At 42.1% G+C, this 14962-nt stretch overlaps 1 protein-coding gene across 3 annotated transcripts in view; it reads right to left on the bottom strand.

Moving 5' to 3' along the window:
- The window catches only part of rin3 (Ras and Rab interactor 3), a 110823-nt gene that overhangs the window by 3638 nt on the left and 92223 nt on the right, over positions 1–14962 (bottom strand). For 2 of the 3 annotated variants that reach the window (XM_073039496.1, XM_073039495.1), the window contains 2 exons: positions 11358–11489; positions 10011–10174 (listed from right to left, as the gene is read on the bottom strand). In XM_073039496.1, coding sequence (XP_072895597.1) covers positions 10011–10174; positions 11358–11489 — 296 coding nt within the window. Of the gene's footprint in view, positions 1–8428; positions 8927–10010; positions 10175–11357; positions 11490–14962 lie in introns of those variants that run through there. The other variant, XM_073039497.1, reaches the window with a different exon arrangement.

Consider the following 14962-nt stretch of genomic DNA (forward strand, 5'->3'; position numbering starts at 1 on the left):
TGATGAGCTCAGCATGGGTGCATGAAGCAGCACCAATGCAGTTGTCAGGGTGGTGGAGTAGGAGTTGGGGAGTATCACTGTGGAAGGTTTGTGAACATGGACTGTTGTACGTAGCCAATGAAGAGGCAGGCAAAGCTGGGGCCTGTATGGGTGTCCATGGCTAATCCTCTAGTCTGGAGAAAGTAAGAGCAGTAAAAAGAGAAGTTGTTGAGGGCGATGACTAATTCTGTCAGATGGACGAGGGTGGTAGTGGAGGGAAGCTGGTTGAGTCTTTTATTGAGAAAGAAACGGAGAGCTTTAAGGTATTTTTGATGGGGGATGGAAGTGTATAGGGACTGGACATCCACGGTGAAAGTGAGGCAATCTGGGCCAGGTAGTGAAAGTTACTGAGATCATCTGGAGCAGAAGAGATGTTACAGAAGGGACTGAACCCAGGGGGATAGAATGGAGTCGAGATATGATCACAAAGCCTGATGAAGAGTCTTGGCTGAAACATTGGTTCTTCATTCCTCTCCATAGACACTACCTGACTTGCTGAGTTCCTACAACATTTTGTGTGTGTTGCACTGGATTTCCAGCATCTGCAGAATCTCCTGTGCCAAAGCTACAAACGATGGGCCCAAGAGCGCATTCCGTGTAATATTACATGGCCAAATGCTGGAAACATGGGAGATCCCTTACAAACGATGGAATCTCACATGTGTATAATATGGCTATTGTGAAAAAAGATTCACTGAAATACGTTTCACATTATTTTGGAAAATTAAGCATTTTTAGGATTTGATTCAAGAAGACAACATGAATATTCATTAAAAAACTGGATAGATAAAATAGAATTTCAACACTCTGTAACTGTACACCCACAGCCGGTAGAGCAGCACACACAAAATGGAGGAGTTCAGCTGGTCAGGCAGCGTTTATGGAGGGGAATAAACAGTTGATGTTTCAGGCTGAGACCCTTCATCAGTACTGGAGACTAGAAAGAAAGGGTGGGGGGGGGGGAGCCATAATAAGAAGGTGTCGGGGGGGGGGGAGGTGTACCAACTGGCAGATGATATGCAGAGCCTGGTGAGGGGGGAAATGGGTGGGTGAGGGAGGGAGGATGAAGTGAGAAGCTGGGAGGTGATAGCTGGAAAAGGTCATAAAGCCTTTGCTTCACAGTACCAGCGACAGGATTGAACCCTGACCTCAGGCCCTGCTTGTGTGCAGTTTGCATGTACTCTCTCTGACCACGCGAGTTACTTTCACGTGCTTGTTCCTCTCCCCTATCCCAAAGGTGTGCAGGCTGACCGTTAATTGGTCACTGTAAATTGCCTCTGGTTTGTCATTGTATATAGAATCTGGGGGAAGCTGCTGGGAACGTGGAGAGAATTAACACTGGGATTACTGTAAGATTAGTCTGAATGGTTGGCACAGACTTGATGGGCTGAAGGGCTAAGCTATAGAACCATAGAACCATAGAACATTACAGCACAGTACAGGCCCTTCAGCCCTCCATGTTGTGCTGACCCATATAATCCTTAAAAAAAAGTACTAAACCCACACTACCCCATAACCCTCTATTTTTCTTTCATCCATGTGCTTGTCCAAGAGGCTCTTAAATACCCCTAATGTTTTAGCCTCCACTACCATCCCTGGCAAGTCATTCCAGGCACTCACAACCCTCTGTGTAAAAAAATTACCTCTGAAGTCTCCCCTAAACCTCCCTCCCTTAATTTTGTACATATGTCCTCTGGTGTTTGCTATTGGTGCCCTGGGAAACAGGTACTGACTGTCCACCCTATCTATGCCTCTCATAACCTTGTAGACCTCTATCAAGTCCCCTCTCATTCTTCTACGCTCCAAAGAGAAAAGTCCCAGCTCTGCTAACCTTGCTTCATATGACTTGTTCTCCAAACCAGGCAACATCCTGGTAAATCTCCACTGCACCCTCTCCATAGCTTCCCCATCCTTCCTATAATGCTGTATAATGCTACACTTCCTATAGTGCTGTATGATTCTGTAACTTTGTGACTGCTCACTGGCATTTCCCTCTTCCTGAGAGGTGCTCTATTTTGGAATATTTAAATGCCCTATTACATGCTGAGTATGCCTCATTCAAAATGGTTGGGGCCAGATTTTGTGGGATTTTGGAATATATAATAAGATAGCTTGGGATCGCCATCGTTTTGGACTCTGACCTCATATGCTACAAGTAAGCAGTCCTTGTCTTACATTGTTCATCACAAATATGTACTAATCGGTAAAAATTATTACATACCATTAATATAATGAAAATATAATGTATGCAGGGTAACACAAACAGAACAGCAGAATCGGTCGAATACCTGAATCAGCTGTTGAACAACAAGCAATGGCAGGCTTTCAGACCCCACCTACAATGTCGTGTTTTGATTAGAAGGTCACACAGTACACTGTATTTGTATGTTACTTTTTTTTTCAGGTTTTATGGAAAGTACAAAAAATTAGTATTGTAAATTTGTTCTGGTGTTAGATTTTCATCAGCAATAATCTTCGCAAATTTATCAATGAATCTCTCTGCTGTTTCATGATCAGTAGATGCTTTATCTGCAAACTATTTTTATCTTTAAAAAGTTAATGCCGTGCCTTTTCTTAAATTTCGCAACCAGCCTGCTGACTGTTCACAATTGCCTCCAATTTTTAGTCCGTTGTGATGGACCTTTGTTTATTTCACAATTAGCATACCGTTAAGTAGCGTGTGTGCACTCTGACGCAATACAGATGAGTTTTCATTTTTCACTTTATGCTGTGTTTTTCTATTTTTCATTAACTTCTGTTCATTGCATGTGTGAGGTCACTTCTCAGAGCTGTCTCAGCTGCGCAGAGACCTGAGCTTTGCCTGGGAATCGTCCCGGCGTCGTGTGGAATTTTCCATTTGCGACGTCATGTCGATGCTCAAAAATAATTTCGGTTTTTGGAGGTTTTCAGACTTTGGAATTTCGGATAAGGAATACTCAACTTATACTGCTTCTTTGTTTATTTAAGTTTCAAATTATAGTAATTTTGTCTTTGCACTGTACTGCTGCCACTAAAGGACACATTTCATGTTGTATAAGACAGTAATAATAAACCTGATTCTGCTTGGGTTCCCAAAAAAAGCTGCCACATTTTCTCAGCCTGCAACCTTCCTGTGGAGCTTCTCAAATGATAAACTGTTGGAGACAGCGATTAATCACACATAAAGCTTGCAAAGTTCTCCGGTTACAATTCTCAGAAGCCCCACACAGAAGTTTCCATATTAAAAACTCAGATGTTTCTTAAATGATTTCATTATTTCTATTCAGCTGGAAATGACACGTGAGCATTCCTTACTTCAACTATGTGAGGTGTAGAGGGGGCAACATTTTCATGGGGCAAACCTACTCGCCATTACTGGTCACAGGTAGTCATGACAACCAAATCGCCAGTGAGTGCTACAACACAGAAACACAGCCCACCAAGTCCGTGCCCAGTGTTAAAAAACCCTTTTACATCAATCCCATTACTAATTGCATTCTTGTTCTAACTGAAATAGTCCAAATCAGAATTTTCTCTGGTAGGCTCTCCAGCTCAACTGTCTGATTGTTTTAACTTCTTAAATCTGATGTTGTTCGCATACACAAGATCAGTTCAAGTGTCTCTTCCTCTGCCTGCCGATTACTTTCAGCTGTTTTCTATACTGTATGCTTGCCAGCAAAGGGCTGTCTCATAAACAAATGCTAACTTCCTGTCAAGTCAGTACTGATTCAAAAAACTGACATCGAGGTTTGTCTAAGCATGGGGCTTCCTGTGTAATCTAGAGATCGGGAGGTCAGACCACAGCACCACTGGATTCTCTTCTTATCTCAGCTAATTCTCAGCAATTCGGCTATCTACTGCTCAGTCAAGTCATCATCTTTTGGTGCTCACTCAAGGCTGGTACCCTTTGTCTCAGGTGAATTGTCCTTTTACACCAGTAGTATTGAATGTGAGGTTAATTGGGTGGAATATAAAAGAATGCACCATCTAAACCTTGGATCCTGCTGACCTCATACATGACAATTCCATTACATTCTATTCAATGTTAAGGTTTCCTTAATTAAAGAACACTGTGAGATCTATGCAGTCAGATCAGAACTGCATTCAGTTTGAGAACAGTTCTTTATTCCTTCTGGATTTTGAACAATGTAGGAGAATGAGGGGAGATTTGATTGAGGCATGCAAAATTACGAGTGGTAGAGACGGTAAATGCAAGCAGTGCTTTTCCACTGAGGCTGGGTGAGATTAGAACTCGAGGTCATAGGTTAAGGGTGAAAGGTGAAGTATTTAAGGGGAACATGAGGGGGTACTTCTTCACTCCAAGGGTGGTGAGAGTGTGGAGTGAGGTGCCAGCAGAAGTGGTGGATGCAGGTTTGCTTTCAATATCTAAGGGAAATTTGGATAGGTACATGGATAGGAGGGGTATGGAGTCCAGTGGTCTGGGTGCAGTTCAATGGAACTAGGCAGAATAATAATCTAGTTGGACTAGATGGGCTGAAGGGCCTGTTTCTGTGCTGTAGTGTTCTATGATTCAATTACTCTATTTCTATACACTAAAGTGCAAAAAAGCACAAACATGAACTGAGTTGGAAGATCTCTCCATGCAGATGATAACTTGATAATGAAGATGGAAATACTTGCTCATATTATGTTGCAAATCATCTGGCTATTGTTGGCTTGGCAGAGCAGGCTAGTCACATGATCACTGCTCTTACAGGGAGTCTCTTGACATAATCAGCTGCATTTATTTTCCAATTCCTCAGTGAGTTCAGGATTCAGACCTTAGAATATGATTGCACTCAGCATATTCTTGTGATTAAGCTGATTCAAGCTCAAATTTCAAGCAGTGTTTCATTACTGCATACATTTTATAGCTTACAGATGTGCAAAAGGCTGCCAATGACTTCAGACTTAACTCCACAAGGCCTGGAGCCAATGGAGAGAATTTCATCATTGAAGAATGCTCAGGGAATGGAGGAGAAAGCCAACACGACAGACCCCTGATTCAACAAGAATATAAGAACAAGGATGTGATGCTGAGGCTTTTTAAGGCACTGGTGAGGCCTCACCTGGAGTATTCTGAACAGTTTTGGGCCCTTCATCTTAGAAAAGATGTGCTGGCATTGGAGAGGGTCCAGAGGAGGTTCACAAGGATGATTCCAGGAATGAAAGGGTTATCATACGAGGAACGTTTGATGGCTCTGGGTCTTTACTCACTGGAATTCAGAAGGATGAGGGGGATCTCATTGAAACCTTTAGAATGTTGAAAGGTCTAGACAGAGTAGATGTGGAAAGGATGTTTCCCATGGTGGGAAAGTCTAGGACAAGAGGGCACAGCGTCAGGATAGAAGGCGCCCTTTCAAAACTGAGATGCGGAGAAATTTCTTTAGCCAAAGGGTGGTGAATTTGTGGAATTTGTTGCCACAGGCAGCTGTGGAGGCCAGGTTGTTGGGTGTATTTAAGGCAGAGATTGATAGGTTCTTGATTGGACATGGCATCAAAGACTATGGGGAGAAGTCTGGCAACTGGGGTTGAGGAGGAGAAAAAAAAAGGATCAGCCATGATTGAATGGCAGAGCAGACTCGATGGGCCAGATGGCCTAATTCTGATCCTATGTCTTATGGTCTTGTAACTGCACTGCCCTTAGCCTTTCCCAGAAGGGTGAAGGTGGATCTTCCCCTGCAGTGGCTGCCGATTAACCTGCGGCGGCAAAAGGAGTCTGTCGGAACTCTGACTTCCTCTCCCGATCTATGAGGTTCTTGGAAAACTAGACGGAGATGGCTAACGTTGTGATCCTCTGTGATGGTTGATAGGGATCTGAGGGAACCACAAGATCACACCACACCACATCCTTCATGTGTTGACCTCTGAGCTTTCTGACTGTCCCTCTCTAGCAGAACAACATGTTTCTACCCCACCCCACTGTCCATAGAGACCTGGGCTACTTGGACTGACAGGCACAAAATTTGGCCCACATTTCACATGTGTTCCTACTTGTCCCATGGGCTGAAATTTGGCCCCATCCCTGTGGTTCTGTCCAGAAGTGCAGATGAAGATCCCCTTTTTTGGCAGAGGAAGATACATTAGGGACCCTTAAGAGACTCTCAGATAGTCACGTGGATAAAAGAAAACTGGAGGGCTGTGTGAGAGGGAAGGGTTAGATTGACCTTAGAGTAGGTTCAAAGGTCGGTACAAAATTATAGCAGAAGGGTCCATACTTTGCTTCACTGTTCTATGTTCTTAGTTCTGCCTTTCATCAATATGCAATAACTGTGATAAACAATCAGTGCAGAAGAGCAAAAAGTTTGGCATGGATTTGGTTGCTCGACTGCAACTCCATATTGAAGTTTCAGAAATGTATTCAATGCCCCCAAGCTCGTCAAGAGATCCCAGCCCAGACCTGTGAGGTGGCTGCTGGAATTTAACAGCTGACATTTAATGCTGATGCTTTTAAAACATGAATTATTAATCTATTACATTATTAATAATCATAATGTTAACTGGATTACTTGGTTGTAAAGAGGCTGCACCTCAGAAGTTTAGAAAGGGCAGGAAAACCATATAACATATAACCATATAACAATCACAGCACGGAAACAGGCCATCTTGGCCCTCCTAGTCCGTGCCGAACTCTTAATCTCACCTAGTCCCACCTACCCGCACTCAGCCCATAACCCTCCACTCCTTTCCTGTCCATATACCTATCCAATTTTACCTTAAATGACACAACTGAACTGGCCTCTACTACTTCTACAGGAAGCTCATTCCACACAGCTATCACTCTCTGAGTAAAGAAATACCCCCTCGTGTTTCCCTTAAACTTTTGCCCCCTAACTCTCAAATCATGTCCTCTCGTTTGAATCTCCCCTACTCTCAATGGAAACAGCCTATTCACGTCAACTCTATCTAACCCTCTCAACATTTTAAATACCTCGATCAAATCCCCCCTCAACCTTCTACGCTCCAATGAATGGAGACCTAACTTGTTCAACCTTTCTCTGTAACTTAAGTGCTGAAACCCAGGTAACATCCTAGTAAATCGTCTCTGCACTCTCTCTAATTTATTGATATCTTTCCTATAATTCGGTGACCAGAACTGTACACAATATTCCAAATTTGGCCTTACCAATGCCTTGTACAATTTTAACATTACATCCCAACTTCTGTACTCAATGCTCTGATTTATAAAGGCCAGCGTTCCAAAAGCCTTCTTCACCACCCTATCTACATGAGACTCCACCTTCAGGGAACTATGCACTGTTATTCCTAGATCTCTCTGTTCCACTGCATTCCTCAATGCCCTACCATTTACCCTGTATGTTCTATTTGGATTATTCCTGCCAAAATGTAGAACCTCACACTTCTCAGCATTAAACTCCATCTGCCAACATTCAGCCCATTCTCCTAACCGGCATAAATCTCCCTGCAAGCTTTGAAAACCCACCTCATTATCCACAACACCTCCTACCTTAGTATCATCAGCATACTTACTAATCCAATTTACCACCCCATTATCCAGATCATTTATGTATATTACAAACAACATTGGGCCCAAAACAGATCCCTGAGGCACCCCGCTAGTCACCGGCCTCCATCCTGATAAACAATTATCCACCACTACTCTCTGGCATCTCCCATCTAGCCACTGTTGAATCCATTTTATTACTCCAGCATTAATACCTAACGACTGAACCTTCTTAACTAACCTTCCATGTGGAACTTTGTCAAAGGCCTTGCTGAAGTCCATATAGACTACATCCACTGCCTTACCCTTGTCAACATTCCTCGTAACTTCTTCAAAACATTCAATAAGGTTTGTCAAACATGACCTTCCACGCACAAATCCATGCTGGCTACTCCTAATCAGATCCTGTCTAACCAGATAATTATAAATACTATCTCTAAGAATACTTTCCATTAATTTACCCACCACTGATGTCAAACTGACAGGTCTATAATTGCTAGGCTTACTTCTAGAACCCTTTTTAAACAATGGAACCACATGAGCAATACACCAATCCTCCGGCACAATCCCCGTTTCTAATGACATCTAATGACATCTAATTCCACAAAAGTGGAATACAAATGTTTTCTTTCTCTCATTGTAGGATATACAAAGCACTACTGGGTCAAATTGTCCTCCTTTTCCCTTCCCATCTATGTTAGGCAGGTGGGGCCTGAAGTGTCCAACTTAGGGCTAACAGGTACAATGTGTTCTACTTTCATTGTATCAGGATCTCAAGACATATCTGATTCACAATTCCATTTGCTTTTGACATTATCAATCTCTGTAGACCGTGATTTCCCTATGAGTCATTTAGAGGAAGGGGAAGTGATTCCAGCACTTTACAACAAAGTCACCACCAAGATCCTGAAAGGGACTTACCAGTTGAGAGGTTGTTTTCCTTAGGATATGTGTTGATCATTTAAGACTAAGATGAGGAGGTTTTTTTTAAATTACCGGGTTGTAAATCTTTGAAATCTTTTACCCCAAATGAGCTTTGGGTGCTGGTTGCTTCAGATATTGAAAGCTGTGCCTTTTGGACTTTGTAAATCTGTGTATCATGGGTGGGAACATAGATATGATGCACAGGGTTAGGTTTAGGGTTAATTACAAGATCACCCATGACATTATTGAATTCTGGTGCAGGCCCTTGGTGCTGGTCAGCCCACTCTGTGTTATGATCACATGGGGATTACGCTCCTTGAGTCTAAATGTATTTGTGCAGAACTAAGGTTTGCTTTGTTCACTAAGGTTTATTTTCACTTCACTTTGTGCTGTGGCTCGAAATCTTGAAGCGATTGGAGCTGTTTCTCCCCAGGATGCATTTTAGCTGACTCTCCCATTTAACTCTTTATGCAAACAATCGGACTCTTTTGATCTTCATTCTTTAAATGCTGATTCGGCCTTATTGGGGAAGAAGAAAACCAAACTTGTTTCAATACACTACTTGGTAAAACAGAAAGCAGGTGGTGATCAGTTCAGTATATTTTAATTTAAAGAAGGTGTACTTTAAAGGGATTTTGTTTACAATATTATTTGCCATGTCACCATCACAGTGAGATTTAGTGTGGAAGGGAGTTAATCTTTACATAAGAAGGTGATCAAAGAGAGTTATGCACCATGGAAACAGGCCTTTTGGCCCAACTGGTCCATGCTGAACAAGATACCCTTGCTTGCCTGCATTTGGCTCACGACCCTGTAATTTGTTCCTATATGTATACAGGTCCTCCCCAGGATACAAGTACCTCACAGCTAGTGGTTGGGATTAATAGTTGTTTACCTCCCCCCCCCCCACCCCGTGTGTGGGGAGACAGGAGCGAGGAAACATGCCCTTCAGTCCGCTGGCCGTCAAACACCCCCTCACACCAATCCTACCCCAGCCAGTTTCATTCCTCTCTACGTGCCCATCAATTGCCCCGCACCCACGCACAGTGAGCAGAGGGGGTGCAATTTAGAACAGTCAGTGAATCCACCGAGCCACATGTCTTTGGGATAGAATCACCCAGCATTCAGACCACCATACTGACCAGTGGGTACACACCTGCATTAACCCCATCTCCTTGCACTTTGACCAGAGCCTTCCCTTCCTGTGCAGTTTAAGAGTTCGTCTGCACACTTCTTCAATGCTGCCAGCGACTCTCCTTTCACCTCTCTCTCTGTTATTGTGTTCCAGGTACTCACTGCTCTCTGGGTGAGAAATGATTCCCTCTAAATCCGTGTCCCCCTGTTTTTATCTGCCTCTGATGAGGGGCGACGTTTCCTGCAGTCTGCCCTACCTACACCCGTCATAATGTTATAACATAATTGAAAACCCCACCCATGATAAGAGTCAGATTTGAAAAGGTTTAGTGAAATTATTTCTAACCTTGATGTCATATTGCTTATTCCTCTGCTCACCTAAAACTTTGTGACGTGTTTGAACTTAATGGAATAAATTCATTGGAAAGCGGACAAGGTATTTTGGTGCATGAATTGAGTTGCTACTGACCTGCACTGATGCCCTAGGCACTTGCTTCAAGTTCAGAGTCCTCCTCCTTTCCCATTGGTGGATTGAGTCCTGGACCTCGTGGCTGAGTTGCCGAGTGACAGTCTGCTTATCAAAATGTTTGATATGTTCTAAGGCGCCGTAGGTTGTCGTCAAATAATAATACCCTGAAACACAGCAAAGTCCATCAACTCCCACCAATTATGTACAATTAACTGCTGCATAGAATAATTGTGTTACTTACCACTTGGGATGCATTGTATACAAAACAGCGAGTTGCAATTCGATTATGTTATTCCGAGTCAACAGCATTACAGGCATTAATTAATTTTGTGAAGGCTTGGCTCTAATTAGCTCTTTGTATGTGTGCACACACTTGGATGTTTTAATTAAATTTTCTAGGATCTCTCAAAGCTAGTTTGTTTCCCATCTTATCTACAATTACCTGCTCTGTATTTCTGGTGCTCCATGCGGCTGGCTATGTTGGATAGCTTTGGAAAACAGCCCCCAGGATTGTGTTGCATCTTAAACTGTTTAACTTGTGCAGGATGCTCATGAAGTTCTATGTACAACCTGATTAGCACAACGTCAGTGCCCACGCCGTTGGGTGTAACAGAATCCCTCTAACATTACTTTAGGCTAATATCGAATAAATGCTGCCTACACCTTACGGAAGAAAGCAACTCAAATCTTTTTTGCTACTACACATTTAGCACTAATTCCAAACAGTACTCACCCACCAGGAAGTGGAAGTCTTTCTGGAGGCTTTCGCTGTTTAGTAAAAAAGATGGAAGAACACTGGCAAGAATGTCCCCCCCGCTCCTACCCCTGTTTATTTGACTCACGCTGATGAACAAACAGGAGGGGGAAATTGAGTCCTCCTGCCACAGAGTGAAGCTGTGACATGATAAGGCAAGGGCAGGACCTGCAGGAATGTGGCTGGTCTGTTGCAAGAAATTGATTGACCGGGCACACCTAGTGAAACTCAGGGGAATGAATCGTCACACATTGTGTCCTAGCAACTGCACCACTGGTCTCACACACACACTGCTCCTGCTCAGGTATGGGTTCTTTAAATAGATCTAACTCCACTGTTGGTGGCAAGAAATTGAAAAATCATTGTCAAGGAACAAGCAGTTTTGAAAAGCTGACCGATGTGCAACTTTACTCATTGCCTCATGTTTCTTCACACACCCAAGGAAAAAAATAAGAAAACACAGCAAAAATAGATACATTTATAGAGGGAAATTGGAATTGAATTCGAGAAACAGGATCAATTTCCTTAATCTATATTTTCCATTAGTGACCTTGTAGTGTTATACACCATTCTATACACAGGTACGTCCATACCTTCTCCTAAATGTAATGAAGGGTCGAGTAACTCCATCATATATTCCACATCCAGAAGAAGCGACGTCAGGTTGCTTCTCGCCAACACATACATTAACACAGGGAGGAAGTCATCTGCACCATGTGACTTTGCTAAAGACAGAAACAGAATTGGAACGTTAATTAGCACTTCCCATTCTCCTATAAAGCTGTCAGTAGGTTTCTCAGTGACAGACCAATGTTCAGAAATATCCTAGCATCTCTCAGATGTACTTCATACTCATTAGACTTATTTTATGGAAGCTCTTTGCACACAAACATTAAAGCTTCAGGAATCATCGCAGATGCACATTCACAACTTCCTGTTTGGTGGCATTACCCTGCTTAAATAAGATTTCCTTATCATTGTCACTTCTTTCAAATGAGCAGCTGCCATTATCAATCTAGAACTTTCTATCAAAGGTAGCAATTCTTCCAATATATTTAATAACTTACATATGAATAAATTATGTATCTAAATGACCAATGTTTGAGAATGCAGAAGAGGCTCTGAGTGATTCTCTGGATATCCATATGATTTACTGTTTTGTGATCTTCTGCAGTATAACTTGCAGATCTCTGTGATCTGAGGTAAATTTTATGTATTTACAAACTATTTCAAATAAAATACCCATATTCCCATCACATGAAAGTCATGCTAAACACATCCCTGTCCAAACAATCTAATTTTACATGTGTAGTATCTCTCAGGTAAATTTGTTAAGATAAAACAGATTTTCAATAAAAGTTTCTCCCCCTCCCCTTCTCTCTTTTCCCATTCCTTATTTGGGCTCCCCTCTTTCCCCCCATCTTCTTCTCACCTGACCATCACCTCCCTCTCGTGTCCGACCTCCTTCCCTTTCTCCCATGGTCCACTCTCCTCACCGTCTTCTTCAGCCCTTTACCTTTTCCACCTATCACCTCCCAGCTTCTCACTTCATTCTCCCACCCCACCCACCTACCTTCCCCCTCACTTGGTTTTCAACTGTCACCTGTCATCTTGTACTCCTTCCCCTTCACTCTCCCCATCTTTTTATTCTAATTCCCCTCCCCTCACCTTCTTCTTCATCCCCGCCCCTTTACTCCCCAGTTTGATTTTGTTGGCTTGAAGATTCTTAAAGTTATCTATTTTTTACATACTGAATAATTGATTTTGAATGTAAAACAAGGAGGGATCAGCATAGAGGACAAGGGAGGGGGCAAGGAAGAGGGGGAGTGGGCAAAATCAAGTGTGCTGGGACTGTGTGTGTGTGTGTGTGTGTGTGTGTGTGTGTGTGTGTGTGTGTGTGTGTGTGTGTGTGTGTGTGTGTGTGTGTGTGTGTGTGTGTGTGTGTGTGTGTGTTGTAAAACCTGGTCTAGACCTCCTAGCCATTGGATCAAGTGCTTATTCCTGTACAAACCTTGCGGTAGCTGTGCTGTAGTGCCCTCCCCACTTCGCCTGCTCCTCAGAAACAGAGTGGAAGCGAGTCATCCTTAGCCCCAAGAGACTGGCTAAGGAGGGAGAAGAGGCAACAGCCAGTGTGTGTCAGTAGGCACACTATCTGTAGGATATCAAACATCACAGCCACACTTTCCATTAAGGGGTCACTAATACTCAAGTCTTGAATCTTCCTTTGCTGACTGTAAGCACATCATGTAACAGACAAAAAGTTAATCTATTCTTAACATGGAATTGTGATTAAGGCAGGTTTATATCTTTAATCACAATGTCTAATTGCTGCTACAGATGGGAATGTAGAAATTGGCAACTGCTTGTAAATTTTCTAGCTGTTGGTGAGGAGAGCCAGTAATATTTTCTAAAATGTAATAACAGAATCTTGAGATACATCCAGACACATATTGTCAACACATGGTCTGTTTTTATAAAACCTGCTGAGATGAAGCTCCCTTATTCTTCTAGATATAAATACATCAGTTTAAATAACTACCTCCTCCTGTTACATATTGATGATAATTTGAAGCCTTATGCCTAAGATTTTGCAGACTGAACATCACAGGTAAATTTTCATCTTTGCTGTCCTTATTAAATTCTTCTTATTAATATTTATAAAATATCCTTCCTTATTAATAATATTTATGAAAGATTAGATTGATGCTGCTGCGACCCTGCTGGACACACTCAACTACAGAATGGTTCCATTATTAGCCAGAGAAGAAAAAACCGCTTTGACGATGGATGTTTGCCATTGTTACAACTTCTCTATTGTAATTTAACTGAGGTGATAACTTTATATTCCCAAGTATACAAAATACAATGCAAAGAAGAAAATTGCAAGTGCTAATTTGGTTTTAAAATGGGAGCATTGGACAATTGTTTTTAATGAATACATTATGCAATGGTTTGTGAACTAATCTCTGCTCCACTTCCATTCAGTATTTTATGGTCAAGTCTCATTGTACAACTGTGACAAAATACGGAAGAATGTTGCCTGCAACTCATAACAAAAGGTTGCTGGATACATTTGAAAAATGAACTGCTGAATGATATGCCTTCAAACTGTTGTAAGCAATCAGAGTTTATTTCAAATTAGTGCATTAGGCGGTCTATTCAGCATCACCAGTCTCTCAAATAAGCAGCCCACATCCCTTATGCTCAGGAGAACTTCCACAGATTTCTACTGATATGGATCTATATGGATTTTTAACACCTCCATAGTCTGAGCTAGAACTGCAATCATGAATTTGCATGCACCATCCATTAGCTTTTCAAAGCAACCACAGATGATTCATTAAAAAAGACGACTGTATATTAATTTCATATGGAATGCAAAAATAGACAGTTCACAGATGATCAAAATCCCTCAGCTTCTTGTCTACTATGGAAATGTCCTCTAGCTTGTGCCTAACTTAAAAACTGAATGTAATTAAATTCAAACCAAGATCTGTAAGTAGTTAAGTACATGGAAGTGCAGTAGAGGAAGGCAAATGTGATGTTAGCATTCATTTCGAGAGCACTAGAATATAAAAGCAAGGATGTCATGTTGAGGACTGTTGGTGGCTCTGGGCCTGTACTCACTGGAATTCTGGAGAATGAGGAGTGACCTCATTGAAACCTATCGAATGGTGAAAGGCCTTGATAGAGTGGATGTGGAGAGGATGTTTCCTATGATAGGGGAGTTTAAGACCAGAAGAGACAGCCTCAGAATAGAGGGGCATCCTTTTAGAATGGAGATGAGGAGGAATTTCTTTAGCCAAAGAGTGGTGAATCTGTGGAAATCGTTGCCACAGGTGTCTGTGGAGGCCAAATCTTGATTAATCAGGTAATGAAGCGATATGGGGGGAAGGCAGGAGATTGCAGCTGAGAGGGAAAATGGATCAACATGAGGAAATGGTGGAGCAGACTTGATGGGCCAAATGGCCTAATTCTGCTCCTCTCTCTTATGGTATAAACTGCAAAACAATAACAGCAAAATCTTTGTAAGGTTATTTCTTTCAGACTCTCCAGAAAACAGAATTATCAGAGCAGTGAAAAGTGTCGTGAAAGATGAGATGATTCCCACTATTGTACTTCCAGCTTCAATCAATACCAAACTAGGGTTCATTAAGTATTCTTGCAGGGTTCAATGAAACTGTCAGGTAAATTATAT

Source organism: Hemitrygon akajei, chromosome 3 (assembly GCF_048418815.1).
Source record: "Hemitrygon akajei chromosome 3, sHemAka1.3, whole genome shotgun sequence".
Taxonomy (NCBI): Eukaryota; Metazoa; Chordata; class Chondrichthyes; order Myliobatiformes; family Dasyatidae; genus Hemitrygon; species Hemitrygon akajei.